This window comes from Centruroides sculpturatus, unplaced genomic scaffold (assembly GCF_000671375.1).
Source record: "Centruroides sculpturatus isolate CEXI.00-Female unplaced genomic scaffold, Cexi_2.0 scaffold1502, whole genome shotgun sequence".
NCBI classification, from domain to species: domain Eukaryota; kingdom Metazoa; phylum Arthropoda; class Arachnida; order Scorpiones; family Buthidae; genus Centruroides; species Centruroides sculpturatus.
Window position 1 is genome coordinate 74048 of NW_019385736.1, and position 15114 is coordinate 89161.

General features: G+C 28.9%; 2 protein-coding genes across 2 annotated transcripts in view; one reads left to right on the plus strand and one right to left on the minus strand.

The window, feature by feature from the left end:
• LOC111641655 (lysine-specific demethylase 3A-like) overlaps positions 1-8296 on the plus strand; it is a 43924-nt gene extending 35628 nt beyond the window's left edge. Inside the window, exons 9-15 of the mRNA XM_023387855.1 lie at positions 2582-2753; positions 2985-3206; positions 3325-3444; positions 5898-6037; positions 6107-6283; positions 7819-7953; positions 8027-8296. Coding sequence (XP_023243623.1) covers positions 2582-2753; positions 2985-3206; positions 3325-3444; positions 5898-6037; positions 6107-6283; positions 7819-7953; positions 8027-8110 — 1050 coding nt within the window. The 3' untranslated portion in view covers positions 8111-8296. The remainder of the gene's footprint in view (positions 1-2581; positions 2754-2984; positions 3207-3324; positions 3445-5897; positions 6038-6106; positions 6284-7818; positions 7954-8026) is intronic.
• A 499-nt stretch (positions 8297-8795) lies between these two features.
• Positions 8796-15114, minus strand: part of LOC111641658 (aspartate aminotransferase, cytoplasmic-like) — a 9326-nt gene continuing 3007 nt past the window's right edge. Inside the window, exons 3-9 of the mRNA XM_023387859.1 lie at positions 14437-14618; positions 13016-13124; positions 12837-12949; positions 12656-12760; positions 9582-9732; positions 9264-9429; positions 8796-9198 (exon numbers count right to left, since the gene is read on the minus strand). Coding sequence (XP_023243627.1) covers positions 9012-9198; positions 9264-9429; positions 9582-9732; positions 12656-12760; positions 12837-12949; positions 13016-13124; positions 14437-14618 — 1013 coding nt within the window. The 3' untranslated portion in view covers positions 8796-9011. The remainder of the gene's footprint in view (positions 9199-9263; positions 9430-9581; positions 9733-12655; positions 12761-12836; positions 12950-13015; positions 13125-14436; positions 14619-15114) is intronic.

Consider the following 15114-nt stretch of genomic DNA (forward strand, 5'->3'; position numbering starts at 1 on the left):
CTTAGAAGGAGACTAAAAGGATTGCCGTTGAGTTTTAGAAACAGATTCAGGCCAGATTTTTTGTGCCATAAAATAAAAATATCATCAACATACCTAGTGTAAACCATGATTTAATGTAGAAACATTGGTAGAAACTTTTTCCAATCTGTGAATGACAAGTTCACAAAGGATCTTGGAGGTGGGCTGCCCATGGGAACACCTCTTCTCTGCACATAAATGGTGTTATTAAATGAAAGAAAGGAAGTGTAACATACCAAATGGGCCATTTCCAGAATGTGTTTGTAATATTTGGGGCATGTTCCACGTTGGTGAATAGGAAGTCTATTACTGTCATGTACTCGTTATCCACCAATTCTATGTTTTTAAAATGATCCAACAACTGTATTGAATTGTTAATGGTGAATGGATAATGTTAGGTTTTACAACAATGTAATGACATAATTTGCTTTTCAAGTAAGAATGTGGGAGAGGAACATTTTTCAACAACTGGCTGTATTTGGGTTCCAGGCTTGTGTGTTTTAGTGAAGGCAAAGATGTGTGTTCTGGGTGCCGAGATGAAAGAATTGTTTAATTACTCTATTTACTAGACTTAATAGTACTCAAAAATTTTGTTTTTGCCATTTGCCAAATATTGTAATAATTGTAGAAAATCAGATTGCCAAGAATTTCATGTTTTTAAAAAATGATGTAAAAAACTTTTTTCCCATAATTTACTTTGTAATTTAATTTAATGTATTTTTATATGTTGCTTTTAACTGTATTATTTGTTTTTAGGTTTTAAATGGGTTTGTTGTAATGGGGCAGTAATCAAAAGTTCTAAGAAATGCTACTGCATAACCTAATTAATAAATAATAATCTTTTTATGCTATTGGTGTCAATAAGGGGTTGATAGCATGCAATCATTATCAGTCTTAACCAATGATTTAAGTGTTAAATGTCAATCATTATTTCCTCAAACTACAATAGTTTAAATTGCTTGCATTTCTTACTTCAGTTATAAACTAGCTGCTGTAAAAGATGATAACAGGCAAGCAACATTGGATGAATTATATTCATGAATTATATATATATATATATATATATATATGTGTGTGTGTGTATATATACATTTATTTATTAAAACAAATTTATGAATAATAANATGAATTATATTCATGAATTATATATATATATATATATATATATATGTGTGTGTGTGTATATATACATTTATTTATTAAAACAAATTTATGAATAATAACTGGACCAAAAAATAAAACATAAGACAACATTTATTATTTAGTTATTGTATAATGAGTAAAATAATTTAAACACAGTGGTACCTCAGGATACGAACGCCCCAGCATATGAAATTTTCAGGATACGACATGAAATTCCAACATATTTTTGCTCCACGATACGAACAAAAACTCACTATATGACGTTACATTAGTTTGCAGCGCCATTTTTTATTCACTTCTATTCATCAGTCTCAGTCTGCGTGTTTGCTTCATCTTGGAAGGATCTCGCTCGATAAAGGAAATCTTGAGGTATTATGAGAAAGTGACTGATTTTATTGAAAAGAAACATCCCGACAAGGTTCACACTGGCCATATTGCTNTTGGAAGGATCTCGCTCGATAAAGGAAATCTTGAGGTATTATGAGAAAGTGACTGATTTTATTGAAAAGAAACATCCCGACAAGGTTCACACTGGTTATATTGCTGCTCGGAGTAATGACATTTGCCTAAGTCATTTTAGAAAAATTTTAAAAAGTAGGCAAAACCAAACCTCTTTGGATAGATATTTTACCAAGCAACCTCTATCCAGTGAAAGTGCTGGTGGAAGTGAAGGAAAGAAAGCAAAAAAAACAGTGAATAAAAATTTAAAAAAAATATATATAAAACAACACTAATTTTTTAAATCTTTTCTAAGTTATTTTTAAGTTATTGTTACATTATGTTATACAAGTTAAGTTTTAGTGTCATTTTCCTTCTCCCTCTCTTTCGCCACCAGTTTACACCTCCACCGTCGTCTATCCTCAAAGTTAAAGTGCAAATAAAACTACATTTTTTAAAATCAATTATTATTCTATTATGGTTATTTATATATTTACAACTACAAAATGCATTTTTCAGTGTTTTCCTTACTATAGTTTTTTTTTTTTTTTCAATGTACTACTTAGCTTTAATTTGAGTGTTTTTCGTGTTAGAATGAATTATTTGGTTTTACATGTAATTGTATGGGGGAAAATGATTCACCTCATGACATTTTCATGATATGATTTCAGTTTCGGAACGGATTAATTTCGTATTCTGAGGTACCACTGTATTGAATTTTATAAAGAACATCATAGAGGTGAAGGCATTGTCTAAAGGTGGAATTGCGAAATAGAAAATTTTTATTTGAAGTTTCCAATTTTCAAATTAAAAACTCGATGATAGTTTTATTATTTTATATTTTTAAAACAATATTTTTTCTTTATTTTTATTATTCAATTATTAATTAACCTTTTTTCTTTTCTTATTGATGTTAAGATTTATCACTTTTTGTGTATATTTTTTGTATATAAAGATTTCTAATTTTAATATTTATTCATAGCCTGTTTTAGTTGCTGGTGTAAGTTCAAAGTTAGATATGTCATTATGGCATCCTGATTGTTTCTGTCGTGATTTTGGTGATATCAAAAATGATTTGGTGAATTGTAAAACTGGAATAGTATTACCAGATTTGCCAATGAGGAAGTTTTGGGAAGGTTTTGAAAATTTTCGCAGTAAGTTTAAATTTGATTTAATTACAGAATGTAATATTTATATTAAAAGAACAGAAGACAAAAATAAATTAATTAAAAATCATTTAGAATATTGCAGTTAAAAATAAAATAAATTAAAATAAAATTAGTATAGTATTAAAATCAGTATTAAAATAAATAATCATATATATCAGTCAGTATTAAAATAAATAATCATATATATCAGTCAGTATTAAAATAAAATTATTTTAGAAAGGATGACTGATGAAGATGGTGAATATATGTTGTTAAAATTAAAGGACTGGCCACCAGGAGAAGATTTTAGTGAAATGCTTCCTTCACGTTTTCAAGATTTAATGAAAGTTTTACCTTTACCTCAGTATACACATAGAGATGGTGTTTTTAATCTAGCAGGACGTTTACCAGAATGTTTTGTTAGACCAGATCTTGGACCAAAAATGTATAATGCTTATGGTAATTAATTATATTAAATTTTTAAAATTTTTATGTACCAAGTAATGCAAATTTATGTACTATATAGATAAGAGATGTAATATTAAAATATTTTTTTATTAATTATACAATAATTTAGGTTCTGCTTTATATCCAACCAAAGGAACAACTAATTTGCATCTTGATATAAGTGATGCTGTAAATGTTATGGTATATGTTGGTATTCCAAATGATGGAAAGGATGAGGTCCACATTCAAGGTAACTTAATTTAGTATGTCAGAAGTTCTAAATTTTTTTAAATGGTATCAGTAATTAATACTTACAAATTGTTTTATATACTGTGGGTGATCAGTTAATGAACATAATCCATTTCAAGACTTTGTTTGCTATCTGAATTGTTCATTAACTGATTATCGATTTACCATAGGTTTTTATGGGAATTTGATTAATTCATTCTGAAAACTCCAAAAAATAAAAAATATATACTTTCTTACCACGTTTATTTATATGTAATAGGAAAAATACATATATGTAGTCTTGCATTTTTATTAATCATGTTTTTCCACATGTGGGGTTAAAGAATCTTTGTAATGTTGATAGCTTTTCTCTCTTCTTCAGGATTTTTCAGAGGTAATTAATAGCATTGTAATCGTAGAGATACCCAAGCCTATTAACCTCAACCTGGTTTGGATACCATTCTAAGTCTGTTGTTCTGATTTCATCCCTCTTCTTCAAAACATCTTTAATAGCAGATATTGGCATTAATCCTCTTTTTCAGAAGAAAACATATCTCACCAAGTTTCTTGGTGTTCTTCATTCAAGAGTTCTTGGCATTCTTCTGTCGTCAGATCTGTTTCAGGTTCCATTATGAGCTCTTCGATATTCTTTTTTTCTCAGATGTGATTTTTGTTACTCCTTTAGCTGCTTGAATCTTCTTGATTATACTGTAACTTTCTTAGATAAAATTGAACTGTGGCCTACTATAGACCTGTTCAAGCCAACTGTAGACTGCCCAGCAACATCAGACATCTTCTGCCCACTCTCTATCTGCTATTATACTTTCATCTTTTGAAAATAAGAACTGATGCAAAACTTAACGCATGACCATCCAACAGTCTCTCAAATACTGTAAAAAAAAATTGTTTGTCAGAAACATAAAAGGCTGGAATTACAAGGGAGAGTTTCAAAGTTTGGAGGAATACTATTCGATCAGTATATACCGGGTTGACGTCTCCTGCACTCCAAAAAGTTTTGAATTGTTGCCTGAAGACGAGAAGACCAATTGGTATTCATTATTTTACTTTGCTTCTTGTATTTGTTCTATGAAATGTTTGTTGTCCAAACATAAAAATATTTCACGAAAGTGTTCGTTATCTGATCTGTTCATAGGCTGAACTGTTCATTAACTGATCACCCACTGTGTATATATATATATATACACACACACACATATATTATTATTTTAACAATATATTAAATATATATTGTTAAAATAATAATAATCTCATGTACATGGACAACATAAAATTTTATGCATCCACACAAAAACAATGTCATCAACTTCTACAAATCACACATTCATACACCAAGGACATACAAATGGAGTTTGGCCTAGACAAATGCAAAACACCTCACATAGATGAAGGAGTCTTGAAGAAAGAAGAATTTGCACTTGGAAATGGGGACATTATTGAATCCATGGAAGAGGGCGAGTTCTACAAGTATTTAGGATTCCAACAGGCCAAACTAACAGAACGTGCACAAATAAAGCAAAGATTAATTAAAGAATACCAAAGTAGGTTAAATGCTTAGAACAGTTAAATGCAAAACACACAGTTAAAGAAACACAAATTAGTAGACATCCACAAACTATACTACAAATACATTCCACAGACAGTATTGGAAAACAACATGCACAAAATGTACTATGACAGAACCATAATCACAGATAAAACAATTTACCACAATAGACCAGACATCACACTCATTGACAAACACAATAAAATCACATACATTATAGACATATCCATTCCAAACACTCATAATATACAAAATGCATGCACTGAAAAAGTTAGCAAGTGCACAGAACTTGTCCAGGAGATAAGGCATCTGTGGAGGATGGATAGGATGCTTATTGTACCTGTCATTCTCTCCTGTACAGGTGTGACACCATACACACTACACAAAAGCCTGGGCACATTACGATTGAATAGAAACACATACATCACACTTCAGAAGGCCACTCTATTGATACACGTCATATTGTGAGGAAATTCCTGAATACAGACACACACACACACACACACTTTTTTAATTTTTGTTTTGATTACTATGCCTTGACTTTGGTTTGGCATAGTACACAGCCATCAGTGTTAACCAAGTATATCTTGCATAACCCAACATAAATAATATATTATATAAAATAGCATGTATAATAAAATATAATTATTTTAATATATATTATAAAATTAAAATATTAAAACGAGCAATTATTTAAACGGCTACAATTTTTAATCATATTTTTAAATTGTAGACCAATTACATATATACATATATTTTAAATTTATTTGCATTGATTTCTATTCCTTCTTAATAGTCCCATATTTGTAAGGGATTTTATCTATTCCAGATTAAAATCTTCTCGAATTAAATTATAGTTTTTTAAATTATATTTCAGTTTTTCTATATGTATTTATATTTCATCTTTATAGAGGCATTAAAGGCAATAGATGAAGGGGGGTGTGATTCCTTAATGAGAAAGAGAGTTCGAGAAAAAAATGTCAAACCTGGTGCCCTGTGGCACATCTTTAATGCAAGAGATGCAGATAAAATAAGAGATCTTTTGAATAAGGTTTGTTGTATAACACTATATATTATTAAAATATAAAATATTGTGTACAATATTTAAATTATGTTATAGGTAGCAATGGAACGAGGTGAAAGATTAGAACCTCATCATGATCCTATTCATGATCAGAGTTGGTATTTGGATGAAGAATTGAGAGATCGCCTTTATAAAGAATATGGAGTTGAAGGCTATGCAATTGGTCAATGTCTTGGAGATGCTGTATTCATTCCTGCAGGTGCACCTCATCAAGTTAGTAAAATTCATTATAATTATCATTGCGATTCAGTTTTAAAAATTTTATGAATACATGTCAATTGGCAGATATAATTAAAAAGAGCTAAATTACAGCTCTTTTTAATTGTTCAAATTTTATTTTATTGAATATTTTAAATTTATTTGACATTAAAATTTTTAATTCTGAAATCAGTGAATTCACATGATATAAAAGATTAAATATTTTTAAAAAGATTAGAACTTACAATACAGAATTTCAAGATGATGATTTTGATTTCTGCAAGTTTATTAGATTCTAGTTCAGTTGTAAATAAAATATAAAAACTTAATTTAAATTAATAATTAATTAATTAAAACAAGAGATATAGGCCAGCTAGTATAAACTAATACCCCTATTAAGCTGCTGTGTGACAAATGATATTGTGAGATCCGGAATTTTTGTGACGGAAATCCCGCTCTTTTATTAACAAAAATGTTAATTAATTAAACTTTCGTTTATGTAACGTCCTAGAAGAGAAAAACAATTTTTAGCCAGGATTGTGTAAACTTTCCGGTCATAACTAGCAACATTTATTGTTTTCTGCAGAACTTGCATCTCGTCTTGCAAGAAGGTTTACAGTTAGCATCTAAATGTCGTCATTTGTTGTAGATCCCAGGAACACCTATAACCTTTAACTCATGAACATCCGATCACGTGGTGGAAATTCCCCACAAAAACCTATAAAAGACCGTTCTTACCCCCTCTCGGGGGAGTCTATTACCGAATGCGGGACCGACTACATTGTGCCAATTCTCCGAACCCGCCGAATCCGATCTCCGATGAACCTCGAATAAAATCATCGAAAAGATCGCGAACTTTTTAAAATTGTGCTCCTGTGGATAATAGATTTGAACATTTAAGCGCCTCCCTGGATTAAACCGATCAAGGAACTCCATAAAGAGGTATGAACAGCGGCTCTCTCTCAAGCACATTAGGTGGTTTAAACGCAATTTGTGTAGTCTTTGATCAATTCGCTTGTTTTAATAAATTGTTATTTTATTTGTTATAAATATGGTAGACTCCTTTACTTGATCACGTCCTTCACCTTATCGTCGACCCCAAATTCTCTCCATCCACTCACCTGACATTTGAGAGTCAATTAGACGTCCTGACAAGTGAACGGGAGCCTTACGCCCCCATAATCACAATATCAATGCTTAACAATTTTCATTAAAGGTAGACATTAGGTGCAATCTCTTATTGAAATTAATAATTTAATATTTATGGAATAATTTAGAATAGTTTTCTTCCAAAGTATTCTAAATTATTATTAATTTCAATAAGAGATTGCACCTAATGTCTACCTCTAATACCAAATTACTTAAAATCTAATTGTTAATAGAACCAAAAATAGCCTGATAGATTATCAAAGCCAAACAATTGCCATAATGTATGTTATTTATCAGGCAGTAAGTTAATGTTTTTCATAATTGTTTTATGTATGCCAGCCATAGTCTGCTTTTTTTTAATATACTTAAAAGTTTGATTTTAATAACTGCTTTTATTGTAGGTTAGAAATCTACATAGTTGCATAAAAGTTGCAGAAGATTTTGTCTCTCCAGAAAATGTTGCTCATTGTTTTACATTGACACAAGAATTTAGGCAATTATCTGACACTCATACAAATCATGAGGATAAATTACAGGTGAGTGAATAAATTGTTTTTATTATTACATCAATTATGAATATAAAACTTAAAATTTTATTTTAATTTTCAGATCAAAAATATAATATATCATACAGTAAAGGATGCCTTAGCTTTACTTCAGACAAAATCACCTGGAGATACACAAATTATGTAAAAACTGATGAACTGCATAATTTTAATTATTTTCAATTGCCATTTCTTGGCAGAATAACTAGTCGTTCATCACTTTCAGAAACTGCCATTAGATAATTAAAAGATGTTCATTATTTTCTAATTTATATAAACACACATTCAAATAGAATTTTAATAGAGAATATATATATATATATATATATATATATATACATAAAAAAATATAAGAATATTTTCCTGAATTATGAATCAAAATTAATTGCATAAAATAATTATTTGAATTATAATATTGCAACTCAAACTTATTTATAATAGAATCTTAATTTCAGACTCAAATGTTCATTTAATAAATTTGTAAAATTGTAAACAGTTAATAATGAATAATTTTTATAGAATGTACAATGCTGATGTCATGGTACTTAATTACTTCAAAATTTTACCAAAAATATGCTAAATTTGTAATGTTTTCTTTTATTATAAAAAAATATATATATAACAGGAACGTAATTTTATATAGGTTTGATGTAAATTTTGTAAATATATTAGCTGTCGTGCTAACTATTATTCATTATTTTCACAATATTTTGTTACCACATCATTAATAGCATTAGCAACATAGTTGAGATTTTTGTGATTTAATCCACTCATATTCATTCGACCCACTGTAGGCATATAAATATGATAGTGATCCTTCAGGTATTTAGTTTTTGTACCTGAAAAGAAATTTAAAGTATGAATGACTTATAATTTAAATATCAAATCAACTTTTAAATATGAAATATTATCAATAATTGTTTTCTCTTTCAACATTATAGAAATGTATTAATACAAATTGTGAAAAATAAAATTATTTTTCTATAAAACATAAGTAATAATAATAATTTTTACCCTTTTAAGAATTATAGTAATTGTTTAGTAATTTCTTATTGTAAAGTTTTTAAAATCAAAAAAGAAGGAAAGGAATTACCTGTAATTCCAGACAATGAAAACATGCCAGTATGTTCCTTAAAATAGGACCAGTTGCCAACTGTTTCCAGTTGTTTTAACTTTTCATATAATGAAACTCTGATTTCTTTAATTCTATTACTCATTGTTTTTATATTTAATTTCCTTTTAGTAGAAAAAAATAAGTGTTAAAATTTATCTTGTTTACATGAAATAGAAAAAATACTGACCATTCATTAAATAATTCTTCATTATTTAAGATATATTCTACAATTTTTGCTCCATAAGAGGGTGGATTAGAATAATTTCCTCTTATTAAATAAGTAAATTGAGACTTTACATTCGTCATTTTCAAAGGATTATTAAAAACAATCGCAAGATTTCCAATTCGTTCACCTATTATAAAACATAGTCAAAGAAGCAAAAAGTTTTGTTAATTTATTATATAAAATGCTTGAAAAATAACATTTCATTTTTAATGTAAGAACAGCTATTTAAAAATTTATATTTTAGTACAAAACATTCAAATATTTTGAAATAAAACTCACCATATAAACCAAAATTTTTTGAAAATGATTGTGCACAAAATAATTCAAATCCACGAGAAGCAAAATATCGAACTGGCCACCCATCAACTTCCCAATCACCAGAAACAAAACCTTGATAAGCACAATCAAAAAAAGGAAAATGATTTTTTTCCTAAAAACCAAATAAATTTGTTATATATTTTTCTTATAAAAATGTAATCATTTACAACAAATTAATAGTAGTGTCCAATGTTGTTTACAAGAGAAATTTCTATCATGAATATGTATTGTTTAATGAAGGATAAGAATTACATTGAATTTATACTTGTATATTATCATAATGAAATAGTTTATTATTAATTTACAAATGCATGTATTTTTGCATAACAAATTGTTATGATTTAATTTGACTGTGAAGTAAATCTAAGTTAGATTCTAATGAAAATAATATACTTAGATTTAACAGATATTTTATTTTGCTTCTCAATTTATTTAAATAATTAAGAATTTAAAATAAAATGTTAAGTAAAACCAATTTCCAGTATGTGAAATTTTTTAATGATAGATCAATTGCCTTCAGAGAAACAATGTAAGTTATTGAATAAATGGTATCATGAACTTAAAAACAAATGGCATAACCTATCACTAATTCTAAATGCCTATGAAATCATTCATGGTAATGACCTAAAAATATTTTTTTCTTTTTGTTAAACTTATCAAAAGCCAAAACCATATATTGCAATTATTATTAGCATATCTAACATTAACACACAAAAGAAATTTAAGAATTTTACTTGATTATATTAAATTAAAAGCAGTGATTTATATATGAATATTCATTATAAAAACTATACAACCACTGAAAATCACATTTAAATAACACTTTTCATTAAATTCCATCATGAAATAACATATCATTGTTTAATGAATACTTGAACTATGTTATTTTTGAGATTGTGATTTTTGACAGCTTTATAGTTTTTGATACTATTAGAATAATGTTCCTAAAAACGGGTTATAGGAATCCTAAAATACTTGGAATAACAAGAAAAGTAAACGTTGAATAAATAATAATGAATATCTAAATTAATACTGGATTTCATTTTGTATTAAAACAAAATCTGTTCTGTTTATGCAGTGATGCTTACTTTATACAGTATTGCTTAGCAGACATTTGAATAATATAGCAAATATACAAAGTGACAAAAATATTTAAAATTATAAATTAAATGTCAGCAATTATCAGAAAATTTAAACAATGTATCAAATATTGATTTTTATATTTAAAATTGATGGAAAACATTGCATAATTCATCATATGAAATATATTAAACTATCTTACATTGAAAAAGTTGAATTGGAGGCAGATATGAAATAATCATAGTAAAAACTTTTGATGGAAAGGACTTGCTTTAATAAAACTAATAATAGTCATATTTTGAATGATGGGCCTAAGAAAATAATGAAAAATTAATGATATAAAATACAGGAAATTAGATGCTAATAAATTCAGCTACTTTTTCAATGAATAAGTGAATAATTTCTCAGATTTCATTGCTAAGATTTATATGAATGCTTATTAAAAATACATTACAGTAGAACCTCGAAAACTCGTCCCTCGATAACTTAGCACTCCAGATAACTGGTCCACACCTTGGCAGGGCGAAAAAATCCTTAGTTAATTAATTTTCATTATAGACAGCTTTATAAAAGTATAAAAGCTCTCATAAAGTATTTTTCTGAGGTCTGTCTTATCAGGTAAATTACTGTACACAGTGTATTCATTAATTTTCATTTTCATGTAGTGGAGCTATTATNGTAAAAGGGCAGGTGTGGGCTAAGAATTTCTGTGTTTTAGTTTTTCTTTTATGTAGGATTTCCATGCGGAAGCTAGTCCATCTGCGTCCCTGGCATTAATACAACCATCCTTTAATTTACTTTTATAGATTTCAATTTTTTTTTCTTTGTGCATTGATAATGATGGGGAATGCGTAACTCTGAGGACAGTCACTTCATCCCATTTAACCACAGAGTCCTCTGCTTGTGCCATACAGGATAAAACTGTATTGCAGTGCTCTTTGTTAATGTCATATTTGTGCTCCTTAATTCTGGTAGCTAAATTCCTTCTTGTGACCCCAATATAGTCCTTCTTAATTCCTGATTTTCAAATGGAATTTTATATACGCCCGCCTTTTCTTCATTTTTAATCATGTCTTTATCATTTCTTAAAATACTGTATAAATTAGGCGCTCTTTTGAAAACTATTTTTGAGTGTTTTCTGTCCAATAATTGTTTCATGATTTACTTGATGTTTCGATTATAACTGAACTTGGAGATTTTAAAATGATTTGTTTGGGTTCTTATTATATTGCCTCCTTCATATTTTTAAACAAGGAGTATTGGGATGTTTATTCAAAATCTCAACACACGTATGACAAGGGTGCATTGTCTCACTATTTTTATTTTAGCTATGACTTCATCATGAGGAAATTATGAGTGAGATTAATTTAGGTATGGTTTATTTGGTTATGTCAATGTGACACATTGCTGATGGGGAGGATGCCTCCAGGGAGGACTTTTATAGGAAACCGGTCTTTATTTAGGTGTTACAGATAAGAAGAAAACTACATGGCCAGCCCATAGGCTGGCATGAACTCATGACCAACTACCAGTGTTCAGTAATTTTATCCACTCAGCCACTGGTGAGCCATGAATTTAGATTCCCATATAAAAGGTCAAGGTGGCAGCTTACCGCTCTGGGGACCCAGGGTCCTTCCAGATATGTCAGGTTCTCACCACCTGGCCGCTCCATTGCGGACCTGGCTGAATCTATAATGGTCTTGCTAAAAGAGTACCTCTTAGACATATAGGGCGAAAAGAGAAAAAAAAACGAACATCAAACACTAATCTGCCAACCAAATTTCGCGAAAAATGGACCAAATATTTAAACTCTGCACCCTCGAAAATCAATAATAATGATATAATAAAGAATAATAATGCTGTGTTATAATTATATTACTATATTTATATTTCATTAATATTCTTCTATTTCAGTTATATTTACGTAAGAAACTTTATAGAAAATAATAAAATACCTCCATAACATCAGCAATGATTTTCCATTGATCTTGATTTAAATCAACACCTGTTGGATTGTGTCCACAAACGTGCAAAAGAATTATGGATTTTTCAGGAGCATTCTGTAATAAATCTTATGTGATACATATTTGTATAATTTACTATTACAGTATTTTAATTTTAGAAAATTATATATACTTGTAAATCTTCTTTCATTCCTTTAAGATCAAGTCCTTTAGAAACAGAATCCCAATAACGATATCTTTTAATATCTTGAAATCCAGCCAGAGGAAAAACAATATGATGGCTAGCTAAGATTTGAACATAATTTCTTAATATTTTAATACTGTATTTAAAATATTTTTAAAATTTCTTACGCCAGGAAGGCTCTGACATGTAAAATGTTCTGTAATTTAGACATTTTGTCAGAAACTCTGCACCCATCCTTAAGGCCCCGGTTCCACTTACGGTTTGAATACCTAAAACCTATATAATTACATTTTTGTTTATTTATTTAAATTATTTTAAGTTTTAGCTATGATATGAAACTTACAGTGGTTCTTAATTTATCAGATAAAACATTTCTTTTATTAATAATACAGTCAAATTTCGGGTTTCGAACTTAATTCGTTCTAAAAATTGTTCGAAAACCGATTTGTTCTCAAACCCAAATTTTCCCATATGAAACAATATAATATGAATTAAACCGTTTTTGACTCCAATAACAGTTTTTTTTTTAACATTTTTAGCCGTACTTCATGCATAAAACGCAATATAATATTGTCTATCTATAGCCATTATATATAAAACAAAATGTTCCGTCACTGCCAACAGAAACCATCACTTTTTATGTTTGGTTTAAGTTATGGCAACGCAACACTTGGGCGATCTGCCTAGGGGAGTATCTTTTTAAGGGTAACTGGCCGCTATTCAGGCATTACAGACATGGAGGAAATCCGGAAAACTCCACGTGGTCAGCCCGTCCTGATAAGGCACGAACCCATAACCGAACGCCCAGTGTTCAAGGAACGGAACCGTTCGGCCACCATCACTTTAAAAAAAAGAAAGTGATATAGAGACTCGACTCTGCCTGGATGAAATATAACCAAATCAAGTTTCAGTTTCGGTGTAAAAACCAGAGTTTTAATTATTATTATATTATTTTTAGTTTTAATTAACTGGCTACATAATATTAATAAATATTAAGTTAAACATTAATATTATATTAATAAATTTTTGTTATTTAATTTGAGTTAAGCAACTTTAAACACGGATTCGTGGATGTCATTTATACTACGCGGTTTTTGTTAATTTTATCTAAATTCAATTTCGACACGTACCGAGAAACGGAAGTAGTATCGTACCGCATGCGTATATAAATCTAATTTGAATAACAAAGTCATCCATAGTCAACGTCATCATAGCATCCTTGTGGTGACGTCTAACGATGTGAGGCGATCTCGGCGCCACTAACTTCTGAATCGGTAGTCACGTCGTTGATTGGTCGGCCCGTCAATTTTCTTTAACACGGGAAGTACACGAAGTTGACCCTCTGTGTTTTTCTAATCTGTGCCAAGTTCTTGTTCGGCAAAACGGGACAAATATGACGTTCAAAATTTTGTTCGAAACCTGTGATTTGACTGTATAATTTATACTAAGATGTGAACAATTTATATTGACAACTGAAAAAATTATCATTGAATTGTGTTTATGAAATTATTTAAATTCAATGCAAAACATCTGAATTTTCATAAAATTCAAATTTTGACTTAAAAATGTATATAAATATATAATATACCCTATTCTCTCTAATAACTGTGTGATCATTTCCAAGCAGAAATCGAAGAGATGCTTGAGTAAAATTGTAAAATCCTGTTTGTCCTAAATATTCATGACTTAAAGCATTCTCAGATGCTAATATCTTTTCTGTCCTTTTTACAACAGGAAGAACCCAATGTTTTCCTTCTTCTGTTCTATACACTATGAAGGGTGGAATAAAGTTTAGTGAACCTGATCTCCTTGACATCACTTTTAAAATAAATAAATATTAATAGCTTAATTTTTTTTTAAATCTTAAATATTAAAAAAATAATAATTTTAACAGCATATCTTGAAGTACTTTAATTAAAAATAATAATAATAATCTTTATTAAAATATCTCAATAACTTATATAAATGATTGAGTAAATCTAAATAAGGTGAATAATTTATTACAGTTTTATTAATACAAAAATATTTTACGGTATTATTTTATATAATACTAGCTGTTACCCGCGACTTCGTCAGCGGAGGTTTTGCAAGCAAACCCCATTTACATCCAATATTTCAATAACCATAGTAATTGTTATATAACACCTACCGCTGAAGAGAATTGCCGAAAATCAAACGAACTATTTTCAATTTGATCAATTTTCTGAAACGTTTACAATCGTTCTATAATCGAACCAATACGCAATAACAAATTCGAATTTAAAAC